Below are 27,614 nucleotides of genomic sequence, written 5' to 3'. Positions count from 1 at the left end.
GTAGCTTAGGACACGTTGACAACAGAACATCATAATCATTTAAATCAAATGTTTACCAAGTTATAGGCCAAGCTAGATGTCAGGTAGAAATAAACGGATAAGGGGCTGGACAGATGGCTCAGCTGTTAAGAGCACTGGCTGCTCTTGCAGAGGGTATCCGGTTGCCATTTCCATCTATAACTTCAGTGGGATCTGATGCCTCCTTTTGGCCCCTGTAGGCACTGCATGCATGTGACACACAAACAGGCAGAACGTTTACATGCTTAAAATAAAAATAAGTAAGCCTGTCTTTAAAAGAAGACATAGATGGCCAACTGCGGCATCTGGAACTTGGTTGGACCCAGCCTCTCTTCCTGTGGTTCCTGCCTTCCTAGTTCCTGAGGACCACTCTGGAAACAAAGGTGGCAGGAGGCAGAAGGGGAATAGTCCTTGATGAGTTACGTGGCCTTGGTATCTTCCTGGGTCAGAAATGATCTATCTCTGTGTTAAGTGCAGAGGGGCAAAGGCCACCCCGTGTGTGGCAGCAAGCAGAAGCCCCAGCATTATGCCTGCCAGTGTGTGTCCAGAGCCGAGACGCACCTGCATGGTCCCAGCTACAACGGCCAACTTCACCAGCCGAAGATTCATTGTGGAGTGGAGAGAGGGAGACAGTCTGGGAACAGGATAGGTCATGGATATTTGGGAGAAAGCTCACACTGTTTCCAGAAAAGCTGTCCACGGAAAGTGGCTCGTGTGCACGTGTGCACCCATGGGGACGAGGGTGACGCCCCTGAGACCCTGAGAGGCGTCTGTCAGCTCTTGAAGGATGAGACGGGTGTTCATACCTGCAAGCCTCGGTTTGGTTTCACTACTCTGGCTATAAGCTGGTTCAGTGCAGAGGGAGAATGACACAGCCTGGCTACTAACTTCATTTGGCCCTTCCCCAAACCAGAGCTGTGTCTGCTGTTGAGTGACCACAGCAGAAACAGGAACAAAATCAGAAATGCAAACATGTTCCGATTTTCAAAAATAACAAAAAAAAAGTGATGATTGGGGGGAGCGGTGCTACCTGAGGAGGCTCCCCAGGGAGGACAGAGATCATATGTGTGATCCTGAATTTCTTTGTGATTGTAAGAGGGAAAAAATGTCCATGCAGTGCATTTCTTGCACAACAATTTTAAAAGGACTTGCCTGGACGCTGAGCTGAGGAGCCCAGGGTCCACGGTACCCAGATTCTCATTGTTCTCCCTGTCCCAATGTTTGATCTCCAGGGTGACAGTCAGATCACGATTGAGCAGGAGTCTCCAGGAAGCAAAGAAGACGTGGAGGATGATGACCAAGATGAGCATCCAAAGGGGTACAGTCCTTAAGCCAGGGACACAGCATCGACCCCCTGTGTGTTTTATCCCATGTGGTGTCGTTTTGCTTTATTCTCTTCTCAATTATCTCACTATGCTTCATTAGAAATTGTCACCCCACCCACCCACCACCACTTGGAAAAAAATGGATGGCCTTTGGGGGTGACAGATGTGGTCAGGTCAAAAGGAGGCTGCTCTAGGAACCCAGTGTTTGTTTCCAGGTTCACCCAGGACAGTCTTCTCATTAAAGGCATGAATTGCTAACTAGTGGCTCCAACCCACACACAAGGATATCAATTCATCTTTTCCACATCAATCAATAGCAATTGATTTCTTGAAACCCACATTAAGTCTCAGGAAACTAGCCCAGGGCCGTGGCTCAGTGGGTGAAGACACCTGCTCCCAGACCTGGTGATCTGCCTGCAACCCCCAGGACCTACCTGTTGGAAAGAGAGGACCAGAGGACCAACTATTAAAAGTTGTCCTCAGATTTCTGCACTTGTTCTGTGTCACACACACACACACACACACACACACACACACACACACGCAAAATACAGAAGTGTAACGAAAAATTTTAAGCTGCTGCTTTTCTTATCTTGAAGCCTTAGATGGGTCCTAGTTTTTATAATCACCTAAGACAGGAGACACAGCAGGTGTAACCTTGAATTTGCCATTACCATCCTCTTGCCTGCTCTCAGATGCTAGGGTTATGGGTGTGAGCCACCATTCCTGGTGGAGGCAGTATTATTGTCTGGATTTTGGGTTAGTAAAATGAAGCTTGAAGAAGTGACCTACCCAAAGTTGGTCCACTTGAGAGCAAATGGCCCGGAACCTGAGACTTGTATCATAATACAGGGGCCCATGATCTAAATCCCTATGTAACATTTTATTTAAACTTCTGTATCTCTAAAGAACTTTTAAATATTCCCCTATCTTTTAGTGTATACGTGTCTGCTCACCATGCACGTATCTGGTGCCAGTGGAGGCCAGAAGAGGCCATCAGCTCCCTTGAAGCGGGAACTATAGATCAGTGTGAGCCACCGTGTGGGTACCAGGAGCCACGGCCAGGTCTCCTTCAGGAGTAGTGTGCTCTGTCACCACCGAGCACCCAGCTCTGGGGAACTTTTATTCTTTTTTTTTTTTTTTTTTTTTTTGGTTTTACGAGACAGGGTTTCTCTATTGTTTTGGAGGCTGTCGGTCCAGCCTGGCCTCGAACTCACAGAGATCCGCCTGCCTCTGCCTCCCGAGTGCTGGGATTAAAGGTGTGCACCACCACCACCCGGCAGAACTTTTATTCTTATGGCTCAGAACAATGTCTCCCCACAGCGGTTAGAGTCAGGGCTGAGAGATCTTGGTACCCGTGCTCCACCAAGAACATTTGCCAAGCCCCATCCTTCATTTGCTCCAGGAGGCTCTGGTCCAGGGGGCTGGAGACGGCCCTTGAGAAGTCACGTGTCCCCGGGTTTCACTGTGTATTCATGGTACTGAAGCAATCACCGCGGGTTGAGGATTGTTGAGCCTAGAGAACCAAGTGAACGAAGTGTCCTCTACACCAGGGACTTTGCATTGTAGGGTCAGATTGCTGTGGCGAACTACACGCGGTCTCTGCCACTGAAAGCTCTGGTAAAGTCGATGCGCCGCGGATGGAGGGTCTGTTAAAAGTGCCTCTTTACCAGCACTGCTTTGAAAGCAAAGCAAACCACCATCTCCTCCCCTGAAGGCCATGCATTATTGTCTTTTCCCGAACTAGACCCTGAGACACTTAATCTTTACCGCACTTGGACTCACCTGGCATCTTCTAGAGTGGCATGCCAGATTCTCAGCACAGGGTTTTCACACGCACTCCTAATCAGGAACACCACCCACGGTGACGGTACCCTGCGAGTCTTCTAGCCAGAATTCCCGCCTCTGCCCTTTCTGTGGTTTAGTGGTTATATGCCTGGTGGTGATGTAATGGTTACCCATCCCCTTTCTGCTCTCCCCCTTAGAGTGTGGCACACTCATCCAATGGTTAATCCATGTTGCGGCCAATGTCGAAACTGATGTTCTGTATCGGTTTTTGAGACATGGCTTCAGAAACCCGTTTGCGTTGCTTACAAAGCCTAGCCCAGGCTTCGCACCCGGATATCCCGTGTTTGGGTGTTTACCCTGTGGGCCTTTTGCTCTTACGTTGCAGATGTTTGGAAAGAAAGTATGATGCGGTTTGTGAGTTTTGTAGAAAGCACAGAATCATTCTTCGACGCGTCATCGGGGGCATTTTATTGACTGGTGAGTACGAAGAGGCCGTGGGAATGCTGTTGTCTTTTCTCGGGATCTTTTTTTTTTTTTTTTTTTTGGTTTTTCAAGACAGGTTTCTCTGTATTGTTTTGGAGCTTGTCCTGGAACTCACTCTGTAGACCAGGCTGGCCTTGAACTCACAGAGATCCGCCTGCCTCTGGCTCCCGAGTGCTGGGATTAAACGCGTGCGCCACCAACGCCCGGCTCTCGGGATCTTTTAAGTGTTACCTTCTGTGTACAGAGAGAGATTGCCCCTTCCCCTGGACCTCACTCACTCACCCAGAGAAGCAGGGAAGCTGATCAGCAAGCCCCAGCGGGAAAGCCTACACAGATTGCTTGCCTGCCTTGTTCATAAAACCAAGCAGAATTTTAGCTTTTGAGTCGTCTCCCGACTCAGTCCATTTTCTGTTGCCGTAACTGGATACTACGGTACTCATTCTTAAGGTTTCTCAGGTCCTGGAACAGAGTCCAGGATCAAGATGCCGCCAGCACTGGTGAGGGCCTTCTACTCCATCACCGCAAGGAGGGAGCGTTGCAGCATGAGACAGCACAGGCTCACCCACGTCTCTGTGTCTCTTCACAAAGCCACTAGTGACACCATGCTGGTCCCACCCTCAGGACCTCATCCAATTCCTACTGCCTCTTGAGGCCCTGCCTCTGCTACTATCACTATATGAATGTGGGCATTAAGTTTCCAACACACAGACTTAAGGGGGATACATTCAGACCATAGCACTGCCTTACTGGCGGGGCCCAGAGAGCCCTTGTTATTGTGACGTTTACAGAGGAAGCACATTGGCTAATGCAAATCCAGGATCCTTGGGCCACTGGCTGACTTTGCAACAAACAACACAAGGTTAAACAGCAACAAAAATTAATTGTGGGAATGAATACAAGGTGAGATCCAGGACCTTCTGGACCACACTTTAGCCTAGCGAGAATGTACCCTGGTTTTCTGTCTTCAAAGTGCATTGCCAAAAAAAGAAAAAAAAAACATTGTCTATAAAATGCGAACCTTCCCATGAGCCCATAGGCATTTGTATAAGAATGCTACACTGCCAAAGCCGAGAGCTGAGCTCATGTTCAAACTGCTGGGACAGAACAGTAAGGGTTGCTCATCTTCCCTCTATCAGGCCATTGTAACAAAAATACAACTGCAGATAACAAGGAAGTAGGAAGGCATAGCCACATTGCAATACTACTTAACCGGAGGGTACAAGTACACACAGCAAATGCCACTGAGTTTTTCCACCCTCCTAGTAGCAAGTCAGGCAACCTGTGAGCCATTGTTTGTTGAGGGTTCAGGATAAGAAACTTTATTTTATTTTATTGAGACAGGGTCTCACTGCATAACCTTTGCAGTCCTGTAACTCATTATGTACACCAGGCTGGCCTTGAGCTCACACAGATCTGGCGAAATCCCAAAAACTGGGATTAAAGGTGTGTGCCCACCACATCTGGTGTTCTTATCCTGGAACCTGTTCTTTAAAAAACTGGGATTAAAGGTGTGCGCCCACCACATCTGGTGTTCTTATCCTGGAACCTGTTCTTTAATTGGAGCCACAGTGGCCAAGTGTCAGGTTCAAGAGCTGAGAGGGTACTGTAAAAGAGAAAGAACAAACAGACAACATCCTTTCTCCGTCTTAGAGACATGTTTGTAAGAAAAGCAGAAGGCTCAGGTAAAGAAATCGGTGCCTAAACCAAAGCCCCCCTGCATCCGATGGGTGCTTGATGAAGCCGTCCCTCATCTAAGTGAGACCCAGGCTGGAAGTCCAGGACCACTGGTTTGGTAACGTTAACCATCTGGATTTGCCTCCTGGACAGGTTTCCTGGCTCTGGTGATTGCAGCCTGCGTGCTAAACTTCCACAGAGCCCTGCCTCTTTTTGTCATCACCGTGGTTGCCATCTTCTTCGTAATCTGGGACCACTTGATGGCCAGATATGAGCACCGAATCGATGAGCTCCTGACTCCAGGCAGAAGACTTCTCAACAGGCATTGGTTCTGGCTGAAATGGTAAATGACCCCCTTTCCCCTTACCGCAGTGGAGGAAATGTTGGCTGTCTCTGACACCGTTGCAAAAAAAATGTGTTCTAAAATTCCATCCTCGCTTGTGGGATATTGATGCTAGAAATAACCCCGAGAGCAGCTGTTATAACGCCTCCATTTGACAAACAAGAAGTGAAGACCCGGGTGAGATAATGGGCCATGTGGAGTGACTCAAGGATACCAGCAAGCCCCTTGATTCAATGGCAAATGTCCAGAGATGATCTGCTTATCTTGATGTCCGTACTAGAGGGGTGCCTAGATATCTACTTACTAAAATTTAACAGGGCAATGCAGCGTTCTAGTTATGCAGGGATGGCTTGACTCTCTTTCTACCTTGTCGGTAGGATGAGATCATGATCGGCCAGTAATGTCTGTCTTGCCCAAGGTCGGAGAAGAGCTGCACAGTGCTGTCTGTTTTCAGTTCTGACTTAAAGATCGGTTTACAGCTGGGCCTTTAATCCCTGCACTCGGGAGGCAGAGGCAGGCAGATCTCAGTGAGTTTGAGACCAGCCTGGTCTACAAGAGCTAGTTCCAGGACAGGCTCCAAAGCCACAGAGAAACCCTGTCTTGAAAAACCAAAAAAGTAATAATAATAATAATAATAAATAAAGATCAGTTTATAAGTACAAAACAGAAAAGACGGATAGCAAAGTGAGCTTGCATTTCCCAACCTGCATAATCTCATTAAATTCTTTTACAAAACAGAAATCATGGATTGCATTCAATCTTGAATATGTTTTATTTCACTTATTTATTATTATTATTATTATTATTATTATCTATAGTTTTTAAATAGGAAATGAAAACCAAGATGAGATGATAACTCAGGGTTTTGTTTGGGGTATTGTGTGTGTGTTTTCAGTGCAAAATGAACATTAATATTATTTTTATATTTTAAGTTGGACCAACTAGTGTCCCATCATTTGCATTTCTTTATTGGCTATTGAATTCAATAATTTTTTTAGATTAGGTTTTCATTTCCTCTCATTTCTTTCTATGCCTTTTGCTCCTTAAAAAACTAGCTCTTGCTAGGCAGTGGTGGCACACAACTTTAATCCCAGCACTGGGAAGGCAGGCAGATCTATGAGTTCAAAGCCAGCCCGATCTACAAAGTGATTACCAGGATAGTCAGGTCCACACAGAGAAACCCTGTGTCAAAAAAAAAAAAAAAAACCAAACAAAGAAAAACCCAGGAAGACCCAGCACACAAGTTTTCAGTGTGAGCCATGCACTAAAACCATGACATTTTTCCTTTACTTATCCCATTCTATTTAGTGGGAAACATCTATCATCCATGTTATATAAACATGTAAAAGTCAGTGACCTCTCTGCTTACCCTTAGCTAGAGACCCCGTGACTACAGGCCCAGTTGCAACTTAAGATGTTCCTTCCATCCCTGGCTGGAGAAGATTCAGATAAACGCCCCGTCTTTTCTTTCTCCCTGTGGCCTGATTCTAGGCTTGCCTGAAAGCCAGTGCCAAGATGAGGACACGGAAGGGACTTCGGGCTCTAGGAATGGGACTGGTTCCTGGGGACCTGACTCCCCCGCTAAAGGAAGCAACATCCTACAATGACCCCCCTGGGCTTTTCTTTGACGTCTCACTGTGGGATCTCCTCCTCTTAGAGATAGCCTTATTGGGTAGTTCACAGGCCTAGTTCTCTCCATTGAGAACCATATGGGCTACCCTGGATGCTTCATCCATCTTTGGTCTGGTTCACCAGGATAGCCACACAATGGCCTTCCTCATTGCCATGGGAGCCACGAGTCACCTATCATGTCCACCAGACAGGACCCAAAGTCTGATTCGGCTCTGCTGAGGTCCCCCAAATACAGAAAGTACATGCTCTTTTTTGGGAGAGGCAGTGGTTGGGACAGGGTTTTTCTGTGACTTTGGAGACTGACCTGGAACTCGCTCTTGTAGACCAGGCTGGTCTCAAACTCACAGAGATCCTCCTGCCTCTGCCTCCCGAGTGCTGGGACTAAAGAGGACCGAGGAAGACGTGTCTCTCAAAGACCCTTTAAACAGAGGCGAGACTCTTGTGCAAACACCCATTCTCCTCTCTGATGTTTATGTGTGAGCCTCTGAACTTGTGAGGGCCTGAGCTGGAAGGCAAGAGGGACGTGTGTCACCATAGCCACAGCTGAGGGAGGCGCAGCTTCCTGGTTCTGCAGCCCGCTGTCCGGTTATCCGTTTTCATCTGTTAGTGTAAACCTCACCATGCTACTCAAGTTCTCACCAAAAAAAGGACAGCAGCCCCTCCCTTCTGTTCTCACAGGGTGATATGGAGCTCCCTGATCCTGGCGGTTATTTTCTGGTTGATCCTCGACACTGCCAGATTGGGCAAACAGCAGCTGGTATCCTTCGGTGGACTCATAATGTACATTATCCTGTTATTTCTCTTTTCCAAGCATCCAACCAGAGTAAGTACGGACTGGTCTCTGGAAGGGGGGGTGGGCAAGACTCCAAAACAGTGACTCTGAAAGAATCTAACAGTGCAAAATTTTCTACCCTCATGCGAGTCCTTAAGGTGGCGAGGGTGCGTCTCATCTGAGCTGTTTTGTTTCTACTAGTTTCCAGTTACACAAGTAAAACTTTCCTTTACTGCCAACACACAGGAGAAGTCATTCCCTTTGATCCATTTTATATTCAGTCCTGTGCTTCTTCATTTTGGAGACAGGAACTTATGTACCCCAGGCTAGCCTCAAACTCTCTCAGGGATAACCTTGACCTTCTGATCCTCCTGTCTCCTCAGGGCTGGAATTCAACGCATGTGCCACAGCACCCAGGGTAGGGGCCTGGGGACGGGATATGAGGGTCTGCACACGCTAATGAAGCCCTCTGCCAACAGAGCTATGTCTCCAGCCTTCAATCCCTTTACAAAAATCCTGTTGATGATTTGGGCTTTTTCATTCTCAAAATCTGTCCTTATACGCCCTTCCCCTGTTGCATCCAATTCTCGCCCCCTCCTTTTTTTTAAATCAGCCCATGAGATGGGTATGAATTCTGAGACTAAAAGCTTTTACCTGGCAAATCACAATGCAAGCTGTAGAAGTCCTTTCTGGCTAAAAGGACGACCCACGGAAAAAGCACTTATCAGAGACCAAGTCGACCTGATACAATGAAAGTTATTTGCCCTGCTCAGTTGACCACCTCCATTCTCTGTGCCATCAGTCCCCCATTTCCAGGTCACTCGTTTCTGCTCTGAGATAAACGTAGATGACAGTCCATTTCTCGTCATCCTAGGTCTGCGTTAGAGGTCATTGCTCCCGTTATTGCGGAACGAGAGTCCCTCAGCTGGGCCGGATTTCATCTAATTCACTTACAAATTGTCAGATAAACAAACTTTGAACACAGAAAAATCAATTTCTACTTTTCCATTTTCCAAGTGGAGTAATAATTGTACATGTAACATTTACAATTTGTGTCTCAGACATGATGCTTTGTTTCCAAGTCATTTCTCAGGACTTCTTAGCAACATACTTTCTCAGATTTTGCACCAAGGTTTATAAAGAGTGGGTGTAGCCCTGATATACATGCATACATGCAAACATACATACATGCATGCATATGTACATGCATACATACATACTACATACTACAGAACATCTCTATCTAAAGGTTGTCTGAAGTCTCTCTTGGTATTCAGTGATAGGTGAATGCAGACTTGCAGCTGCCCATGGTGCTGAGTGTCCAGCTCTAAATAAGACTTTTATAACATCCCCTCTGAGGCTCAGAGAACTCTGTGGAAGAGAGTGCAAGAGGAATGGAGGACCCAGAGATAGGGAGAAAGGCTTTGAAATGCCATCCTCGGCATGACACAGCCATTGCATTGAGTTTACTTGTACAGGGCCTATCTTAGTGTCGTTTCTTGTTGTTTTGACAAAATACCCCCGACAAAATTAACTTCAGGGAGAAAGGGTTTACAGCAGCTAGTCATAGTATTCACAGTCAAGAGAAGAGGGCAATAAATCAGTGGACTCATGCCTAAGCTCAGTTCCCATCTCTACCCTTACACAGTTCAGGAGAGCCTGTGTAGGGAATGGTGCCACCCACAGTACGCAAAATCTTCCCACTTCAATTAGTGTAATAAAGATAATCCCTGGCCACAAGTCAACCTGACCCTTCATTGAGACTCTTCCCAGAGAGTTTTATGTGTGTCAAATTCATGATTAAAACCAACAGTCACAGAATTACTACAGACTACTCATAAATCCTGGCAGAGTCAAGGTCATTGTCTTCATTTGTGTGTCTACTGCTGAACCCACCAGACTCAATGGATAGCTCCAAGTTCATGGTCACACAGATGACCCTGTTTGAACTCAGTGAGTTATGAAACAAAGCAAATAGACAGGAGCGTCAGAAAGAGATCTACAAGGATAAGCAGGATAGACAAGGTGGGAGAGATAGGCAGGACTAGCGAGTGAGAGTAGCAGCATGATTATGTACGCATATGAAATTGTCAAAGAACAAATTTGACCAATTGGGAAAAGCCCCTGCTCCTAGCTGTTTGGGCTTCCCCTGCCACATGTGAAAATGTTCCTAAGGGGACAAGTGGCCTCTTGGACATCTACGTTGAGGTCACCATTAACATCCTAATAAGGTAACTAGAAACAAAAGGAGTCCGTGGCCATTTCTGAAAGCTTAGTCTCTGAAGTGCCCAATGTTTTACTGTTCGTTTATGCCTCATTAAAATGGTGAAGTTAGCACAATATGAAACAACCTCCATCTTTCTTCGCAGGTTTACTGGAGGCCTGTCTTTTGGGGAATTGGATTACAGTTTCTTCTTGGACTCTTAATTCTGAGGACTAATCCTGGATTTGTTGCTTTTGATTGGCTGGGAAAACAAGTTCAGGTGAGCGGCTCAAAAGACAGTTGGGCAAGCTGGAACAGAAGGTCAGGAATTCAAATCCAGCCTTGGCTACAATGCCAGTGAGAAGCCAATCGGAGCATCATGAGTCCTTGTCAAAAAAAAATTCTTTTCATTCTTCTACTTTTAATATTTGGATGTAGCCCTCAGGCCATTTTTTAAGAAGGCAATTTATCTGTAATATTGTACCCTTATTTTAATTTCATAGTGCAAATTAGGCTTGCTGCTTGCATCAAATATGTTCATCTATGTAGTTGATTAAGCCTGCCACTGCCCCCTACCTGTGTCACCCATGAACCACGCCCTTATCCCCCATCATCCTGCCCAACTTCTGAGATGGTTCCCCAAAATAGAGAACAGGCCTTCCTCTGCACCTGGTGGTAATAGGGTCATCCTCATAACACCCATGGCTTATGGGAGCCGATGACCCCAGTCAGAACAAGTCAGATTAAGTGTCAGAAATGGCAGGAAGTCTACTTGTAGTGTAGAGACGATTTAAACGGAAACACTCACAGCATTCACTAGAGGAGCAACACTGAGAATATTAACTTTGCAAGTTTGCTTAATGAGTTTGCTGGCCCTCATATATCCTCTGCAGGGAGTCAGGTTCGTCTGTGGCCTGTAGTAATGGTTCATGGTTTGTAATGACCTCTCTCTCTCTCTCTCTCTCTCTCTCTCTCTCTCTCTCTCTCTCTCTCTCTCAGACTTTCCTGGGGTACACTGATACTGGAGCTATGTTTGTCTTCGGTGAGAAGTACACAGACCACTTCTTCGCATTTAAGGTAATCCCAGACAACTTTCTATGCCTTATCGTTAAAATGACAAGAACACTAATGCTGAGGCAAAAATGTGGTTTTAGGGATATTATTAATAGGTTTTTCTAAATTAGATCTTGCGCAAGTTTTCCTGGCACCTTGCCTCTGACCAATTAGCCATGGAACAGGGGGGAAGGGAGAGAGGTAGGGCAGGGGCAGGCTCCAAGAAGGGAGCCATTACTTCTGTTATGGGCACCGATTTTAATGACCTCTTCTAATCTTTTTTGTTCCTTGATTTATCTTATTTGATGGGTACTCGTGTCTTGTTTGCATGTATGTATATACATCACATGCAGACGGTGCCCACAGAGACCAGAAGGGAACATTAAACTCTCATGGAGCTGAAGTCACAGGCAGTTCTAAGTTGCCACATGGGTGCTGGGAGCTAAAATTGTGTCTTCTACAAGAGCAGCCAGTGCTCTTAACCCTGAGCCATCTCTCCAGCCCCTGACTTCCTCCGATCTTAATTACTCCCCAAATTCTCTATCCCAGACACGGCACCATTGAATTTAGGGGATACTTAAATATCCACCACGTGGACCTTAGGAGACACGCTCAAACCAGCTCATTACAGAGATGCAGGCTGTCCAGAGGACAACTGTTGACGGAAGCAGCCTTCAGTTCGGAGGGGCGTTGCTTCTATTATGATGCCTCTAGGACCAAGAGGGAGGCGGGGGGGGGAGGAGCCTAATAGGAAACTCGGGGTACTTCTCGCACTGACCTCGTTTGTGCCCTCACCCCGTCCTCAGGTCCTGCCGATCGTGGTTTTCTTCAGCACCGTGATGTCGGTGCTCTACTATGTGGGACTGATGCAATGGGTCATCCGAAAGGTACTGGGCCCCCAGGCACTAGTTATATAATGGCACACACACACACACACACACACACACACACACACACACACACACACACACACAGAGTAAGGAAGGAGTGTCAGGGGGACAAAATGCTGGCCTTGTGCCCAGAAAGCAAAACAGAGGGAGACTGAGTCCCCAGATGTCCTCAAGGGAGCCTTCTGACAGCTTCTGGCCTCCCATTTAGGCTCCACCCCTTAAAGATACCACTTCCTAATAACACTGGGGCTGAGGACCAGACCTTTAGTATGTAGACACTTGGTGGGGGAGCCTCTAGATCTAACTATCCCACAAAGCCATCACAAAAATGGAGCAACAAAAACCATGCTCATTTGAACTAAGCAGGGAAACACCTTCAGTCACGTCCATCTTAGTATTTCCTGTGGGCTCTCTGTGCCTTAGTTCCCTCTTCTGCAATAGCATAGCAGGAATGGCAGCCTCTGCTCCAAAGAGCCAAGAAGAGATGGGTCCCAGGTCTGTGGCTCCCAGTCATTCCTAGACCACAGGAAAGCTTTCCATCCGTGCAAGCAGTTATTTATCCATTATTCTTACTTAACCTACAGAAACCATTTCTATATTGCTCAAAGACAGGCACAACGATGCAGACTTTAACAAGTAGGAAGACTCAGTTGCTTGGTTCTGTGGCTAGAGTAGTTTCACCCATGTCCAGCCCATTGCCAACCTGCTATCGGTCTTAGAGACCGCAGTGCCTTAACTGAGATTCTATTCTTAGCTGACTGCTAAACCTTTGCTCTATAAGTAGTTCTTTGCTGACTTTGTCTTTTTCTTCCCTTTAGGTTGGATGGTTAATGCTTGTCACTATGGGGTCATCTCCCATTGAGTCTGTCGTTGCTGCTGGCAACATATTTGTTGGGCAAGTAAGTAGCAATAACAGAAATGAAGCAAAGCAAAGCAGTCGCCGATGAGGAAACAGAGGAGGATGCGCTCATGGGTGCATCATCTCTTTAGGGTAGAATGAAGAACATAAGATAAGAAATTCCTAGTATAGCAGGGCGGTGGTGGCACACACCTTTAATCCCAGCACTTGGGAGGCAGAGGCAGGATCTCTGTGAGTTCAAGGCCAGCCTGGTCTACAAAGTGAGTTCCAGGACAGCCTCCAAAGCCAGAGAAACCCTGTCTCAAAAAACAAACAAACAAAAACCCAAAAACAAAACAACAAAAAAAAGAAATCCCTAGTAGTGTGTGTGTGTATGTGTGTGTGTGTGTGTGTGTGTGTGTGTGTGTGTGTGTGTAAAGAGAAAGGGAAAGGGAGGAAGGTTATGTTAGTATGGAATTGAGTTATTGAAAGCTCAGAGAGAGAACACAATTATTTTTATCAAACCATGGAGCTTCTCATGCACACATTCCCCACAAACCTTTTACCCATCGAGGCCTTTGGTCAGCTCTGTAGAGGCTAGCAGCTGTTCATCTCAGATGGATTCCACTGCCTTTGAGCTGCAGATAGTGAACAGTGCCTTCTTCACTGTGATGCCTGTGACAATGAAGAAGATGGAAAAGCCCCCACCAACAGTCCTACAGGCGTGCGAACAACCTCATCCCCATGTGTTCAGCCATCCACCTTCTGAGCCTGCAGAGAATGCTTTCAGATGTTTTCCTTCTCATCAAAGATAAGCTTTTACGCTATGATTCTCACTTCCCTAACCCATTCGATGAATAAATACCCCTTTTTCCCAAAGCCCATTTAAACAAAGAAATGTAATCCCTCAACATTGGAGCAACCCTAAGGAATGGGGCAGGTTAGGAATGGCAATGAGCTGCACCACTTAGGACACTCGGGGATCACACGATGGGGCCGTGGGAACACTGCCAGCAACACTGCCCAAAGAAAGTGGACTTGGAGCAAAAATCGTGCCACAGAAAAATAGGTGGCCCCCAAATCCCAGGCTTACACGTGTTCCAGGCAGGCTGAGCCTTCTTGGTAAGACTGGCTCACTAGCCTGAAGCAGTCTTTAGTGTGTGTGGTGATAATGCTTCTTTCCCTAGGAGTTGAAATTATAATAATTACAGTCATAAAATCTCTCAGGACTAATTAAGGCACCATTTCGAGATGATTGCTAGTACCTGTGGGGTAGAAGGTCTCGCATACTGGGCTCCTATTTAGTCTATAAATTGAGACTCAACACACTCAATCTCACAGAACAGTTAGAACTAATGAGCAGAAAATTGTAAAATTGCACGCATGCGTCTGTGGCGCTCAATTTGATGGTTAATACGCCCAAAGTGCTGCTGTTATTGATGGAGAGTCCCACACTGCGGGCTGCCTACCCTCTGTAATGAAATTCAAGCCTGTTCCACTATACCCTGGCCTGTCAGTCTCAATTATGAAATGCCTATAGGTACCTGGCCTATTCTTTTCTTCTATAATGGCCTCTATTTCCACAAAACATGTATGAGTCTGTCAAGATCAATCTGGAAGACAGAATGTTGTAGGTGTTCGGGAACCCCGGTCTGTAAGGCCAGACTACCAGGTGGAGTTACTTGGCCAGTCCTCAGGAAAGTATCCCACGTCCTCAATAGCATCCCGCCCAAAGCTGGGTGGAGGACTGTTTTAATAGACCCACATATTACAAGATCTACCCAGGACTACGTATGCAAACTGACGTAGGGTTCAAATGACCAGGACACCAATGGTGTGGGACATGCTACAAATGCTGGACGCATCTTGGGTGCACATACTCTCTGTGGTGAGATTGCTTGGGATATAATTAGCTTACACAACGCTCGATCTCTTTCCTATTGTTACTACTTTTCTTACTTCTAAGAGTCCAAAGAGACCAGGAAACTTCTCGTTAAAGTATGACAAAAGTTGCCCCCAGTCCCTTTACATTCAAATGAAGGACCCTAAGGAGTCAAAGTGGAGGTGGGGGCGGGGGTGGGCGCACCCTCAGAGTTTCTGATTCCAGGCGGAGAATTTGCATTTCCAGAGTTCCTGGTGACTGCTGGAGATGGTCTTGGAATCTCTCTAACAGCTGCAACAGGGACTACGGTGTTAAGCGTCAGAAAGCTAACGTTTAACGTTTGTTTCCAGACAGAGTCTCCACTACTGGTCCAACCATACTTACCGCACGTCACCAGGTCAGAGCTCCATGCCATTATGACAGCTGGCTTCGCCACAATCGCTGGAAGCGTGTTGGGTGCCTACATCTCCTTCGGGGTAAGAACCTTTGGAATATAATTAGCTTAAGTATGTTCGATCTCCCACGTCTGTCTTATTGTTTCTTTTTCTTTCTTGTTGCTGGTGGAAAATGACACCAAGAAAATGTCCCTCTCATTATCATGACACAGTGACCCCGAGGAAACTGAGGGCTTCTCTTCCGTATTCCTGCCACTCTTAAAATTACATCTGACCATGACTAATTATATGACAAGGTTATCTTGCCTAAAATTTTCCATCTGGACAGAAAAACAAAACCCATTACTGACATTCACAAAGACAGCCTAAACCAGTAGTTCTCAACCTGTGAGTCCCAACCCCTTGGCAGTTTAATGATCCTTTCACAGGGGTCACCTAAGACCCTTAGAAAACACAGATATTTACATTACAATTCATAATAGTAGCAAAATTACAGTTGTCAAATAGCAATGAAAATAATTTTATGGTTGGAGGGGGTCACAACATGAGGGTTACAGCATTAGGAAGGTTGTGAGAACTCTGGTCTAAACCAAGGATAAGCAAACAATATCCCATGAGCCAAATCTAGACCCTGCTAGATTTTTCTAGAAGGCTTTGTCAGAAACTAGATTCTCCTATTCTTTTGTTTTGTGTGGGTCGAATAGTTTGACCATCAAAACCAAATTCACTGACCTGACCCTTGGGAAAGGGCTTCTAATGCAGAGCAGTGCTCATAAACCTGATTCGTTTATTAAAGGTTTATTATTTATTATTGGAAATTATTAAAGGTACTAGTTGTCTGGCACACACCTGTAAAGGGAAGCTTTTTCCTTGTGAGAAGCTTTCCTGCCAGCCTGGTTCTAGAGCCGCATCTGTCCCAAATAAACACACAGAAGGCTATATTAATTATGAAGCTGTTGGCCTTGCTTGTTTCTTACTGGCTAGCTCTGACTTAAGTAATTACCCCATAATTGTTAATCTAAGTATGTCTCTTACCGGAGAATAGTTCCGGGCTTCCTACCCCATGGCATTACATCTTGACTCTGTGTTACTCCTTCCCAGAGTCCTTCTGGACTCCTAGTCCCACCTATCTAGATTCCTATTGGCCAGCAGTGCTTTATTGACAAATGCACAGGACTTCCCCCCAACACACACCCAGGAATAATTAAACATGAATTTCTTAGAATGAGACTTAATCATCATTTTTTATTTTATTTTTTATGCTTACCAGGCAACAAAACCTTTATTAACCTTTTTTAAACAGAGGTTCAGCTATTACTGAAACTTGTAATTTCTAAACTTAAATTGGGGCAAATGGCCATAGTGCAGAGTAATGCCATCATTGCCCACTGGGAATGCAGACTGAAGAATTAATAGCCATTCTGAGGCGGAGGACCAGGTGCAGGTAGACTGTTTCAGGATGTTGTAATCAGAGAGAGTGCAGACATCTTCCAGCTGCTTGCCCGCAAAGATGAGTTGCTGCTGGGGGGGGTGGGTGCCCTCCTTAGCCTGGATCTTGGCCTTCACATTCTGGATGGTGTCACTGGGCTCCACCTCCAGGGTGATGGTCTTGCCGGTCAGGGTCTTCACGAAGATTTGCAGTTTGACCTGCTAGCGAATGTGATGAGACCACAAACCGCCGAGCGCGTACAAACACCTAGACTCAAGCAGCTCCAAAGCGGACAAAGCCTCGCATCACTCCATTTTTTCTTTTTCTTTTTCCTCTTTTTTTTTTTTTTTTGACAAACCCTAATTCTAATGCAGAGCCCATTCTAAGAGCTGGCGGCTACTTTTTGAGGTTGGGGAATGCCGTGGCCCCACATTGATACAGTACCCAGCAGGGAGACTAGCAATGCAGGGTTGCATCAGGGTTCTTACGAGATACATGAATTTATCCCAGATCTTCACAAAGGGCTGGGAGAACCCAGTAGTAGGAACGGTGAAAAAAGAAACATGGGCTGATATAAGAATAAGCAATCCAAGCCGGGGTTGGTGGCGCACGCCTTTAATCCCAGCACTAGGGAGGCAGAGGCAGGAGGATCTCTGTGAGTTCGAGGCCAGCCTGGACTACCAAGGGAGTTCCAGGACAGCCTCCAAAGCCACAGAGAAACCCTGTCTCAAAAAAAGGAAAAAAAAAAAAGAATAAGCAATCCACCCTCTAAAGGAACAGAGCTGATAGAATGGTGTGTGTGTGTGTGTGTGTGTGTGTGTGTACACATATGTATATATGATTTATTATTAGAATGGCTTATAGGATATGGTCCAGGTCGTTCAATAATGGCTGTCTTACACTAGGGAGTAGTTGTCCAGTTCGTGAGCCTGGCTGTCTCCGCAGTCCCAATCTGGTACTGACGGCCTGGAGGCTTCCTGGCAAGCAGCTGGTCGGAAGCCAGATGAAACAGGTTGTGCCTGTTTCACCAGTGGAGGAATGCTGCGGCAGACGGACAGATGGACTCTCCATTGAGAGGGAGAGCAAGCAGGCAAAAGGCAACGTTTGCTTCCATGTCTTTTACCTGGGCTGAAAGTGAGGTCCACAGTTAGTGGGAGTCACCCTGCTTCAAATAATCAAGAAAATCCCTCACAGGAGCAACCTGGGCCTTGTGTTCTAGTTCATGCTAGATACAGTGTCTTCATTAGGGTTTCCATTGCTTGAAGAGACACCATGACCAACTCTTACAAAGGAAAACATTTCATTGGGGTGGCATGCAGTTTTAGAGGTTCAGTCCATTTTCGTCATGGCGGGACATGGCGGCTCGCAGGCAGACGTGGTGCCGGAGAAGGAGCTGAGAGCCCTACATCTTGTAGGCAACAGGAAGTGGTCTGAGAACTGGGCAGCATCTTGAGCATATATGAGACCCCAAAGTCCACCTCTGCAGTGACACACTTCCTCCAACAAGACGGCAACAAAGCCATGTCTCCTGATAGCGCCCCTCCCTGTGGGGCCATTTTCTTTCAAACCATTATATGCAGCCAAGTTGACAACCAAGGTCAAGTCCAGTGTAGGGCAGGAGAGAATGAGGAAAGGCGAAATCATTTACACAACAAAGGGAGAAAGGATGAGTTAACTGTGCAGACAGAAAGGATTTCAGGAGGGAGGAGGGAGGACGAGTAAGGACCGTCTCTCTGCACATGGTCAGAGGTCCTTTCTCCATGCCCCTCCCACCACACCCCCCCCATCTGAACTGAGGCTGTGACAAAAATGTGGGACCAGCGGAAAGTCCAGAGAGACTACAGAGAGAGGGGCTGAGAAATCCCTGAGAATTCTTACAACGCAGGGTTAATCCTCACCCCCAAACAACCAGATTTAGGTTCTGACTCCCAAGGCCTAGGACTGGGCACATGGAGTGGCTGTTCTTCCGGATTCCAGAAGGAATCGGCCTCCTCCCTCTCCACAGGTGTCATCCACACACCTGCTGACTGCCTCAGTCATGTCAGCCCCGGCATCCCTGGCTGTGGCCAAACTCTTCTGGCCTGAAACAGAAAAGCCCAAAGTCACCCTCAAGAATGCCATGAAAATTGAAAGTGGGTAAGTCGACACACCACCTAAATTAATAATCGTGCGGGCCGGGGATACCAAAGTCGTCTCTGATGACGGAAGGGAAGCACAGCCCGTCCTGGCGTTAGAATGGTATTAAAGTGATTCCGTCTCAAATGAAGTGGTTACGAAATGGGCTTTCTTTCAGCTGCGAGTTTTTAGAGCAAGGGTATTTTATAAGTATTCCCTGGCAGCTACTGTTGATAGATAGTTTTTAAACTTATCTATTTTTGTCACTTCTTGATTTTTTTTATTATAAATGCCCTCAATTTTAAAAGCACCATTGTGTTAGGGGAGGGAACGGGTATGTATACTTAGCATGCATGAAACCCAGGATTCGATCTCCACCACCAAGGAAAAGGTAATGCAGCCGTGGAGTCCCACATCCCCGCCCCTGACAGTGACAATTCTAAGACTTTGACACCGTAAGAGACTGAGTACTTTAACTAAGGCTGTGTCTAAGGGTCACCTCGTGAGCAGCGACTACGACGGGGCATCTGTCCAGAGATACTCCGTGGTAATTTTGGAAATTCTTATTTCTTGACAAAGTGATTCAAGAAATCTCCTGGAGGCAGCGACACAGGGTGCATCCTCATCCATCCCCCTGGTAGCCAACATCGCTGTGAATCTGATCGCCTTCCTGGCCTTGCTGTCTTTTGTGAACTCAGCCCTGTCCTGGTTCGGAAACATGTTCGACTACCCACAGTTGAGTTTTGAGGTATGACCCCGTCATGTTTTGTTTCTGACCATCTCTGTTTTAAAAATGAGTTTAGAAGCCAGGTATGGTAGCTCATGTCTTTAACCCCATCACTTAGGAGGCCAAGATAGGAGGCTTGCCATGAGTTCAAGGCCAACCATGGACTACAGAGTAAGGCCTTGGGGTTCTGACAGGATACGCCCTCAGCTGCAGCCGCTAAGAGCACCACCTATGCACATTCACTATGTTCCCTTTTAAAGGGCCCTGCCCACCTCTTCTGTCTCCCTCCCTCCCTCTCTCACTCTCCCCTCTCTCTCTCATTTCCCCTCTCCCCTCCCTCCGTTACACACTCACTTTTCCCCAAATGAAAAACCCCTCCACCCAAGCTCTGTCACGTGGCATCTTCCTCTTAAACCACTCTTTAAAATCACAACGCCAGGCCCCAGAAAACTAGCCATGAGCATGTAGCAGCCTTTCCTAGCCAACTGTGTTGTGCTCTCTCATTCACTATAGACGCCTCTCAGTCACCCCACCATCCGGTCCCTGCGCTGCCTTCTGTCCCCCTGTGATCCCCGGGGCAGTCATTCTCTCCTGATCTCTGTCACCCCCACCCTCCCACACTTCTCTGCTGACCTCTCACCAAGAGCACGTGCTGTTTCCAATGACCCAGTTCCAGCGCTACAACAGAACACTTGGTCCGGAAGCTTGTGAGGTGTATTCAGCTTGCCATTTTGATATCTGGTGAGGATCACAGGCAGACCCGTGCATGACATCCAAAACGAAGGAACCAAGGGGCTGACCCCTCTTTCAACAAATGCCCTCTCAGTTTGATTCACTCCGCAGAGAATGAATTAATGTAATGTCCTAGGAAAGATGCTCATTGGTTTTTTTAAGGGTCATGTACCCATTCACACCACTACATGGGAATCAAGCCTTGACACCTGATAGATAAAGATGGGCAGATGGTTGTAAGGGGTTCCCAGTGCCCAGGAGAGGCAGGAACAATCCAGTCATGGAGGGAGGGGGCAGCATGGCAGAATCCGAGGCAAACCACCGTTTAATCGGTGTCAACACCTTGCAGCTCCTTTGCTCCTACGTCTTCATGCCCCTCTCCTTCATGATGGGAGTCGACTGGCAAGACAGCTTCATGGTCGCCAAACTCATAGGTTACAAGACATTCTTCAATGAATTCGTGGCTTACGACCACCTCTCAAAACTGATCAATTTGAGGAAAGCAGCTGGACCCAAATTTGTGAATGGCGTGCAGCAATACATGTCGGTATGTACACACAATTCTTTATCACATGAATGCATTTTCCTCTGCTTGATTGACAGCAGAGCAGAACAATCCAAAAACTTGACCTTGTAGAGTTCATAGTGAGCACAGCATAATTTTTAGTCGTGTTATCTTGACTGTGTGAAATGTGTGTAGGGAAAGAAAGGGAAGAAAAGAGATGAGAGAGAGAGAGAGAGAGAGAGAGAGAGAGAGAGAGAGAGAGAGAGAGAGAGAGAGAGAGAGAGAGGTGGGGCTTTTAAAAACTATAAACATAGACCCTAGGGTCACATGAGCTGGGACTGGCGTTAGTGCACAGGTCTGCCCAATGTCCTCTGTGCTCAGAGTGGTGGGTGCTATGGCAACATCACAGAGGGACACCGCAGGCCTCTGCTGGTCACCTTCATGTTCCGGTGACACAACGCCCAAGGGAGACAAAACAAGGCAGGCTCCTCTCTGCTCACAGTTTCGGAGGCTTCAGCTCATGATCCCCCTTGGCCTTGCTGCTCTTCCGTACAAAGCCGCACGTCAAGGTGAGAGCATGAGGCAGGGGAGACCCGTTCACCACAAAGCAACCGGGATGATGGCGGCGGTGGAATTATTTCACTAGACCCAAGATAAAACGAGAAGTGGGTGTTTATTGGGGAACACTTTTACAGAAAAATGCAGAGAACCGCGGGAGCATTTCTCCACCATTCCTACCTGATCGGCTGACCCACCAGGAAGAGCTGGCAAACAGAAGCCGTGAGGACTCAAGTTTCCCTCTTTCCAGCCTGAGGTCACGCCCAAGGGGCATGGCCACTGTTACAAGTTCACTGCAAGACCACTACTACCCAGGGAGATAGAGACACAGAAAGAGGAGGGGACAGAGCCCCTTCCAGGGTGACCTAGTTTCCTTTACTGGGCCAGACTTCCTGTCCTAGTGTGCTTGTCTGTTGCTGTGACACACACCATGACCAAACGCAGCTAGGGAAAGAAGAGGTTTACCTCAGCCTACACTTCTGGGGAAAGCTCATCGCTGAGAGAAGCCACGGGAAGGAACCTGGGGCAGAGACCACGGAGTATCACTGCTTGCTGACTGTCCCCCAGGCTCAATCAACATCTTCTTTTCCACCCAGCCCAGGCTCATCTGCCTAGGAGTGGTACCGCCCACAGTGGGCTGAGCCCTCCTGCAGCCATCAGCAAGGAAGAAAATACCTCACAAACGTACCCCGCAGGTCAGCTGATACAGGCAATTCTTCGGTTGAGGGTCCCTCTTCCCAGGCAAGGGTGTGTCAAGTACATCAGCTGTCACGCCCCCTGAAGATTCTGTCGCCTCCCACCTTCAGCACAGAAGTCTTTGGAAGTTGTTCAGGAGCCAAAGAATAGCAGGCCTTGCCTTCTCGGAGTTGATGGCTGATTGCGAAGGCCTCCCTCTGCCAGCATCACGGGTTCTGAGGAACTGACGAATGTCACCCTGCACCTCGTCATCCTTCAAAAGATGCTGAGGCACGATCGCTGCTGGGAGGGGGAGGAGGCAGATGAAATGCTTACCGCTGTGAGTGGAAGCTTGGGTCAGTCACACAAAGAGGCACTCAGGGCTTCTTGGGCTTTGATGGAGTGAAGACCTTAATCTGCCTAAGACATGTCTGCAGCTGAACGTCCAGTTTATCCCCCGCCCCCAAAGGTCAGAACCATCACAGAAGGAAACTAAGAAAAATGAACATTTCTAACCATCCCTGTCTCTCTCGGAAACAACCCATTTGGAGTTAATGTCCCCAGCATTAAAGCGTATTGCCAAGTGTGGAGATGCCCACCCCTGAGACCACCACTTCCTCCCTGGACCTCCAAAGACCAAACTTATGGATTACACAAGTGGAGTCACCTCCCCAGGGCGTCCTCATGGGAATGATTTTGTGGTCAAGGCACTGCACCCCACAAATCTGATAGGAACGGGGTCCATGGGTTTTCTGTCCTCACTGTTCATTTTCCAGGTGACCTAGCAGTGGGACTTGGACAACTGTCTTCGTTGTCTGGACGCCATCTACAGCAGTTTGTTTCCCTGCCCAGAGTAAACAATGGGCCAAATTAACTGACATGTTTTCTGCCTCCCCGTTGCCAGGAGGAAGTGCTTTGTTAATGAGCAAAGCAAGCTGCCAGTTCTGGCAATACTAACTGGTTCTCTGAAAAGCCCGATGGGAAGGCAGAGCCCCGGCTGCAGAGCTGATTCCATTTGGGAGTGAGCCCAGCAGAAGGCAGGCAGGCGCGCAGGGCACATGTGAGAACAGCTCGGAGGCCTCTGCGGTTGCTGAGTCGCAGTGGGAAAAGCAGTTACTCCAAATTTTTGAGCATCTTGGCCCCCACACGGGAGACCATCATCTTCCCAGTTCAGACCATCTCGATCCACTGCATAACCGTTTACATTCGGAGGGAAAAGGAAAGCGGTATTGTCCCAGAGTCCTTCCGCAGCCAGGTCTACACACACCTCTGCCAGATCCCCGTCAGAAGCGGGCTAGCAGGCTCTGGCCACTGAAGCGTGACATGTGTCCTATGGGTCTGGTCGGGGTGCGCATCCTTTTCTCAATCTGCCGTGACCAGGAGCCTCCCAGTCCTGGTCCTGGTGTGATGCTAATGCCTCCGTTCACCATGTTTACTGTGACAAGCGTAGAGGTGACATCATTTTTGCTTTTAGGGTAAGTGACTCATCAGTCTTGGCCTCACTGATGGTGCCAGGAAGATGGAATTGTTTCAATGACCACCAGGTGTAGTCACACTGTGTTCACGCTCAGCATGGACTCAAGCGCTGTTTGCAAAATGGAGTCTCTCAGGACAAGGGTCAGTCTGGAAATCCACCGTTTTGTATAATGTGGAGTAACAAACACAGAGCAGCCCTCAGCTTGACCTCAGCAGCACCTTTTCCGGGCTGGATGTGCTCAGGAGAAGCAGTGTGCTCAGGAGAAGCAGTGTGCTCTGGAGAAGCAGTGTGCTCAGGAGAAGCAGTGTGCTCTGGAGAAGCAGTGTGCTCAGGAGAAGCAGTGAGCTCTGGAGAAGCAGTGTGCTTGGGAGAAGCAGTGTACTCAGGAGAAGCAGTGTGCTCAGGAGAAGCAGTGAGCTCTGGAGAAGCAGTGTGCTTGGGAGAAGCAGTGTACTCAGGAGAAGCAGTGTGCTTGGGAGAAGCAGTGAGCTCTAGAGAAGCAGTGTACTCGGGAGAAGCAGTGAGCTCTGGAGAAGCAGTGTACTCGGGAGAAGCAGTGAGCTCTGGAGAAGCAGTGTGCTCGGGAGAAGCAGTGAGCTCTAGAGAAGCAGTGTACTCAGGAGAAGCAGTGAGCTCTGGAGAAGCAGTGAGCTTTGGAGAAGCAGTGAGCTCTGGAGAAGCAGTGAGCTCTGGAGAAGCAGTGTGCTTGGGAGAAGCAGTGAGCTCTAGAGAAGCAGTGTACTCGGGAGAAGCAGTGAGCTCTGGAGAAGCAGTGAGCTCTGGAGAAGCAGTGAGCTCTGGAGAAGCAGTGTACTCGGGAGAAGCAGTGAGCTCTGGAGAAGCAGTGAGCTCTGGAGAAGCAGTGTGCTTGGGAGAAGCAGTGTGCTTGGGAGAAGCAGTGTACTCAGGAGAAGCAGTGTGCTTGGGAGAAGCAGTGTGCTCTGGAGAAGCGGCATGCTCGGGAGGAGCAGAGGCTCACCAACGTGCAGAAACTTCTGGGCTGGGTCCGTCAGCCTGAGAGACAGTCATCAGATGTGCAGCCTTGAAGAGGAAAAGCCAGCCCCACATGCTCCCTTCTGCTAACTCACTTCTGCTTCCTGTTGCCTGGGGAAAGGCTGCTCACTCTTATGTTTTCCAATGGGTACCCTGAGGTCTCCTGGGGTTGCAGGAGCCAAAGAACAAAGGCAGGCCTCAGAGTGGCCAGGCTGTGAGGAAGCTCCTGTTTACTGAAACACTTAACTTCCCCCGTGATCGTCAAAAGACAAAAAGACAGCACCCCCTGAAGACCTATTGGCAACTAATGATCTTTTTTCACCGTAGAGGACTGTATTAATCATTTTTTGTTATTATCTCAAAATACCTGAGAAAAAAACTCACTCAGAATTATAACACACCCCTCCTCCAAACCCATCAAGCTATGAACCCAGAAAGGGAGCAGTCTGACTCACAAAGTCAGAGCCCCCATAAGCCAAACATCTCCCGAAGACCCCCGCCTGTAAACACGGCTGTGCTGAGGGCCAAGCCTTCAGTGTGAGCTTCTGGGGAACAGTCACAATCCAGACCATACTGGTCACTCTTGTGTGTTTGCATAGACTGCATTAGCTTCCGTGCCATCCACAGCAGACTGCTACCCATGCCGTCCATCCACCACGCACACACACACCTTTCCCCTTCTGGAGAGCAATGTTGTGCTTTGTGGATCTTCACAATTTGTCTCTAATGTCGAACATCTGAGCTGTTCAAATGTGAGGCTCCCAGGAGTAAAGTCGCAAGAACATTCATGAGCAGTCTTCTGTGGCCTGTGTTTTCACATCTCCTACGGTGAAGAAGCCGACAGTGACAGCTGAGTGAGGCGTGGTCCCACTGACGGGGTCTTCCTGGTGGCCACTGGCTTTGCCATGTTCTCAGGGGTCTGCAGGCCCTTTGGACACATCATATGATACTACGTTTTCTTTTCTAGGACCATGCAGGCCGCATGTGTTACCTCGGTGAGACTCCAGCGTTCCCCAGGAGAGCGCTCTGTGTGACTTTCCTAATGGCGGTACATGAGTACCCCGGATACTTTACTTCCCAACACGCTTAGTGTGGGCAGTTTCTGTTTTTTCAGTTTTGGCTCTTGCAGTAACTGACAAAATACCTAAAATAAGTGAACTTAAAGGAGGATTCCTTTTGGCTCTTGGGACTGCGGTTGGCACCTCCCCAGTGTCTAATACTGAGCGTTGTTCCATATGCTCATTGCCCATTTGCATATCCTTTATAGCAATATATCCAAAACTTGGACAGTAGTCTGCTTGTTAATTATAGCAGCTCTTTGTATATTCCAAGTCGTCCGTTGTCAGATAATCTAGTGTAAATATTTTCTGAGACCAACTTCGTATCTCCCGCAACTAGCGCTGTGCCTGCTACAATACGACGGGGTGACCAAGTCATAAGGAATATGACAAGTTATTAATGAGCCGGAAGTAGCATTTGTAGATGTCAAGGGCACTAATCCCCGGTCTGCTGTCAGTGTTCCTTGAATCTACACTCTTTTCCCTCTCCCTCAAAATTCAAGAGCACAAGGAAACCATCGGTGGTTATTTGATGGCCCGCAGTGTGTGAATACTTGCCACCATTCATTCTGTGGACAGTGAGGCCCAGCTGGGGTGTCAGATTTCAGAGGGGGGTCAGGTCACGTACACACCTATGTTTATGCTTCCTTACAGATTCGTTCCGAGACCATTGCGACGTACGCCCTCTGTGGTTTTGCCAATTTTGGTTCCCTAGGAATAGTGATCGGCGGACTTAGTAAGTGAACAGAATATTCTTCAACAACAGCTGTGACCTTTACGGGTTCATCCTGCTCTTTAACTCTGTGTCACAGAAAGTGGTTCTTCATCAGTACAGTCCCCTAGGGTCTGTTTTAGCTCTGCTCTGGGCTACAGTTTTCATGTGCACACTCTAGTATACAAGATAAATGTGCTCAAACATACAGATACTTCTACCAAGCCAAAAACATCAGTCGCTTGTTGACCAATGCTGGTAGAGCTACAACAGGCACCCGAGGGGGGAATTCTGGGTCCATGGAAGCTCACTATAGAAGATGCTGTCATTTGTTACTGATGTCTGCCATGGGTGTAGACAAAAATGATGACAGTTAACAAGATGTCGTCTCGTCGATTGATTCTTCCTGGTAACCCATAGACACGGCCATGTTTTCGGGGCTCTGCGGGCCCTCTGGATAATTTTAAGGCTTGCTTCTCTTTCAACAGCCCTAAGAGTACAGTCACAAAATAATTAAGCTACAAATCTGGGTTTCTAATCCACCTAATCTCAAATGCCTCTTTCTCTCCCAGCGTCCATGGCTCCATCCAGAAAGCGTGACATTGCCTCCGGAGCCCTGAGAGCCCTGATCGCAGGGACGGCTGCCTGCTTCATGACAGCCTGCATCGCGGGTATGGAGTCCGTCCTCCGCGTCCTGGCTGCCCGAGGGATGGAAGCTTCCAGGAAGGCAGGCTTCCAGGCTGCGTGTGCAGCATATGCTGCCGCAGAAGGCTGAGAATCAGCTGGGCCGCGTACACTCGAGAGTGGGCTGCGTGGGCTGCAGAGGGGAAGCTGAGAACAGACGTAGCTCTGGGGTTCTGTGAAACTGTGACGGTAAACGGCACTCGGTTCCTCCCCAGGCATTCTCTCCAGCACCCCGGTAGATACCAACTGCCACCACGTTCTGGAGAACACCAACATACTCAGCAACACAACCGAAGTGGTATCTTGCTGCCAAAGTCTCTTGAACAGGTACTTTTTATGGTTCCGGTAATCTCTTAGTAATAATCAAGTCCAGCTGCCACGTGCCTTTTCCTGGGGGAGATGTGGGCAAATGTCTGTTCACCCCCAGATAGGGCACCGGCAACAGATGAAAGTGTGACAGTTACTCAGAGCCCTGCTTGGTGAACCAGTGAGTTTATTAGGCTTCCCTATAGAGTTGTGGGTAGCCCCAGAATGGTAGTATCAATGAAAACTCTCATGCCAGTACGGGTGATGACTTACTGAAGCTAATCACTCTCTTACTATTACCATAGACCTGGCTATCAGGCTATTACTGCACTTACTTGGTTGCCATA

At 47.7% G+C, this 27,614-nt stretch overlaps 1 protein-coding gene across 1 annotated transcript in view; it reads left to right on the top strand.

Annotated features, from left to right (window-relative positions):
- The window catches only part of Slc28a3 (solute carrier family 28 member 3), a 56,901-nt gene that overhangs the window by 25,925 nt on the left and 3,362 nt on the right, over window positions 1-27,614 (top strand). Inside the window, exons 3-17 of the mRNA XM_040756100.1 lie at window positions 1,251-1,336; window positions 3,517-3,608; window positions 5,442-5,631; window positions 7,942-8,086; window positions 10,405-10,518; window positions 11,238-11,315; window positions 12,098-12,178; window positions 13,000-13,080; window positions 15,252-15,377; window positions 18,731-18,861; window positions 19,420-19,588; window positions 20,649-20,846; window positions 26,220-26,301; window positions 26,850-26,948; window positions 27,177-27,288. Coding sequence (XP_040612034.1) covers window positions 1,251-1,336; window positions 3,517-3,608; window positions 5,442-5,631; window positions 7,942-8,086; window positions 10,405-10,518; window positions 11,238-11,315; window positions 12,098-12,178; window positions 13,000-13,080; window positions 15,252-15,377; window positions 18,731-18,861; window positions 19,420-19,588; window positions 20,649-20,846; window positions 26,220-26,301; window positions 26,850-26,948; window positions 27,177-27,288 — 1,784 coding nt within the window. The remainder of the gene's footprint in view (window positions 1-1,250; window positions 1,337-3,516; window positions 3,609-5,441; window positions 5,632-7,941; window positions 8,087-10,404; window positions 10,519-11,237; window positions 11,316-12,097; window positions 12,179-12,999; window positions 13,081-15,251; window positions 15,378-18,730; window positions 18,862-19,419; window positions 19,589-20,648; window positions 20,847-26,219; window positions 26,302-26,849; window positions 26,949-27,176; window positions 27,289-27,614) is intronic.

This window comes from Mesocricetus auratus, unplaced genomic scaffold (assembly GCF_017639785.1).
Source record: "Mesocricetus auratus isolate SY011 unplaced genomic scaffold, BCM_Maur_2.0 Super-Scaffold_100013, whole genome shotgun sequence".
Taxonomy (NCBI): domain Eukaryota; kingdom Metazoa; phylum Chordata; class Mammalia; order Rodentia; family Cricetidae; genus Mesocricetus; species Mesocricetus auratus.
Note: the sequence above shows the minus strand (reverse complement) of the source record. Positions and strands in the feature narration are given on the sequence as shown.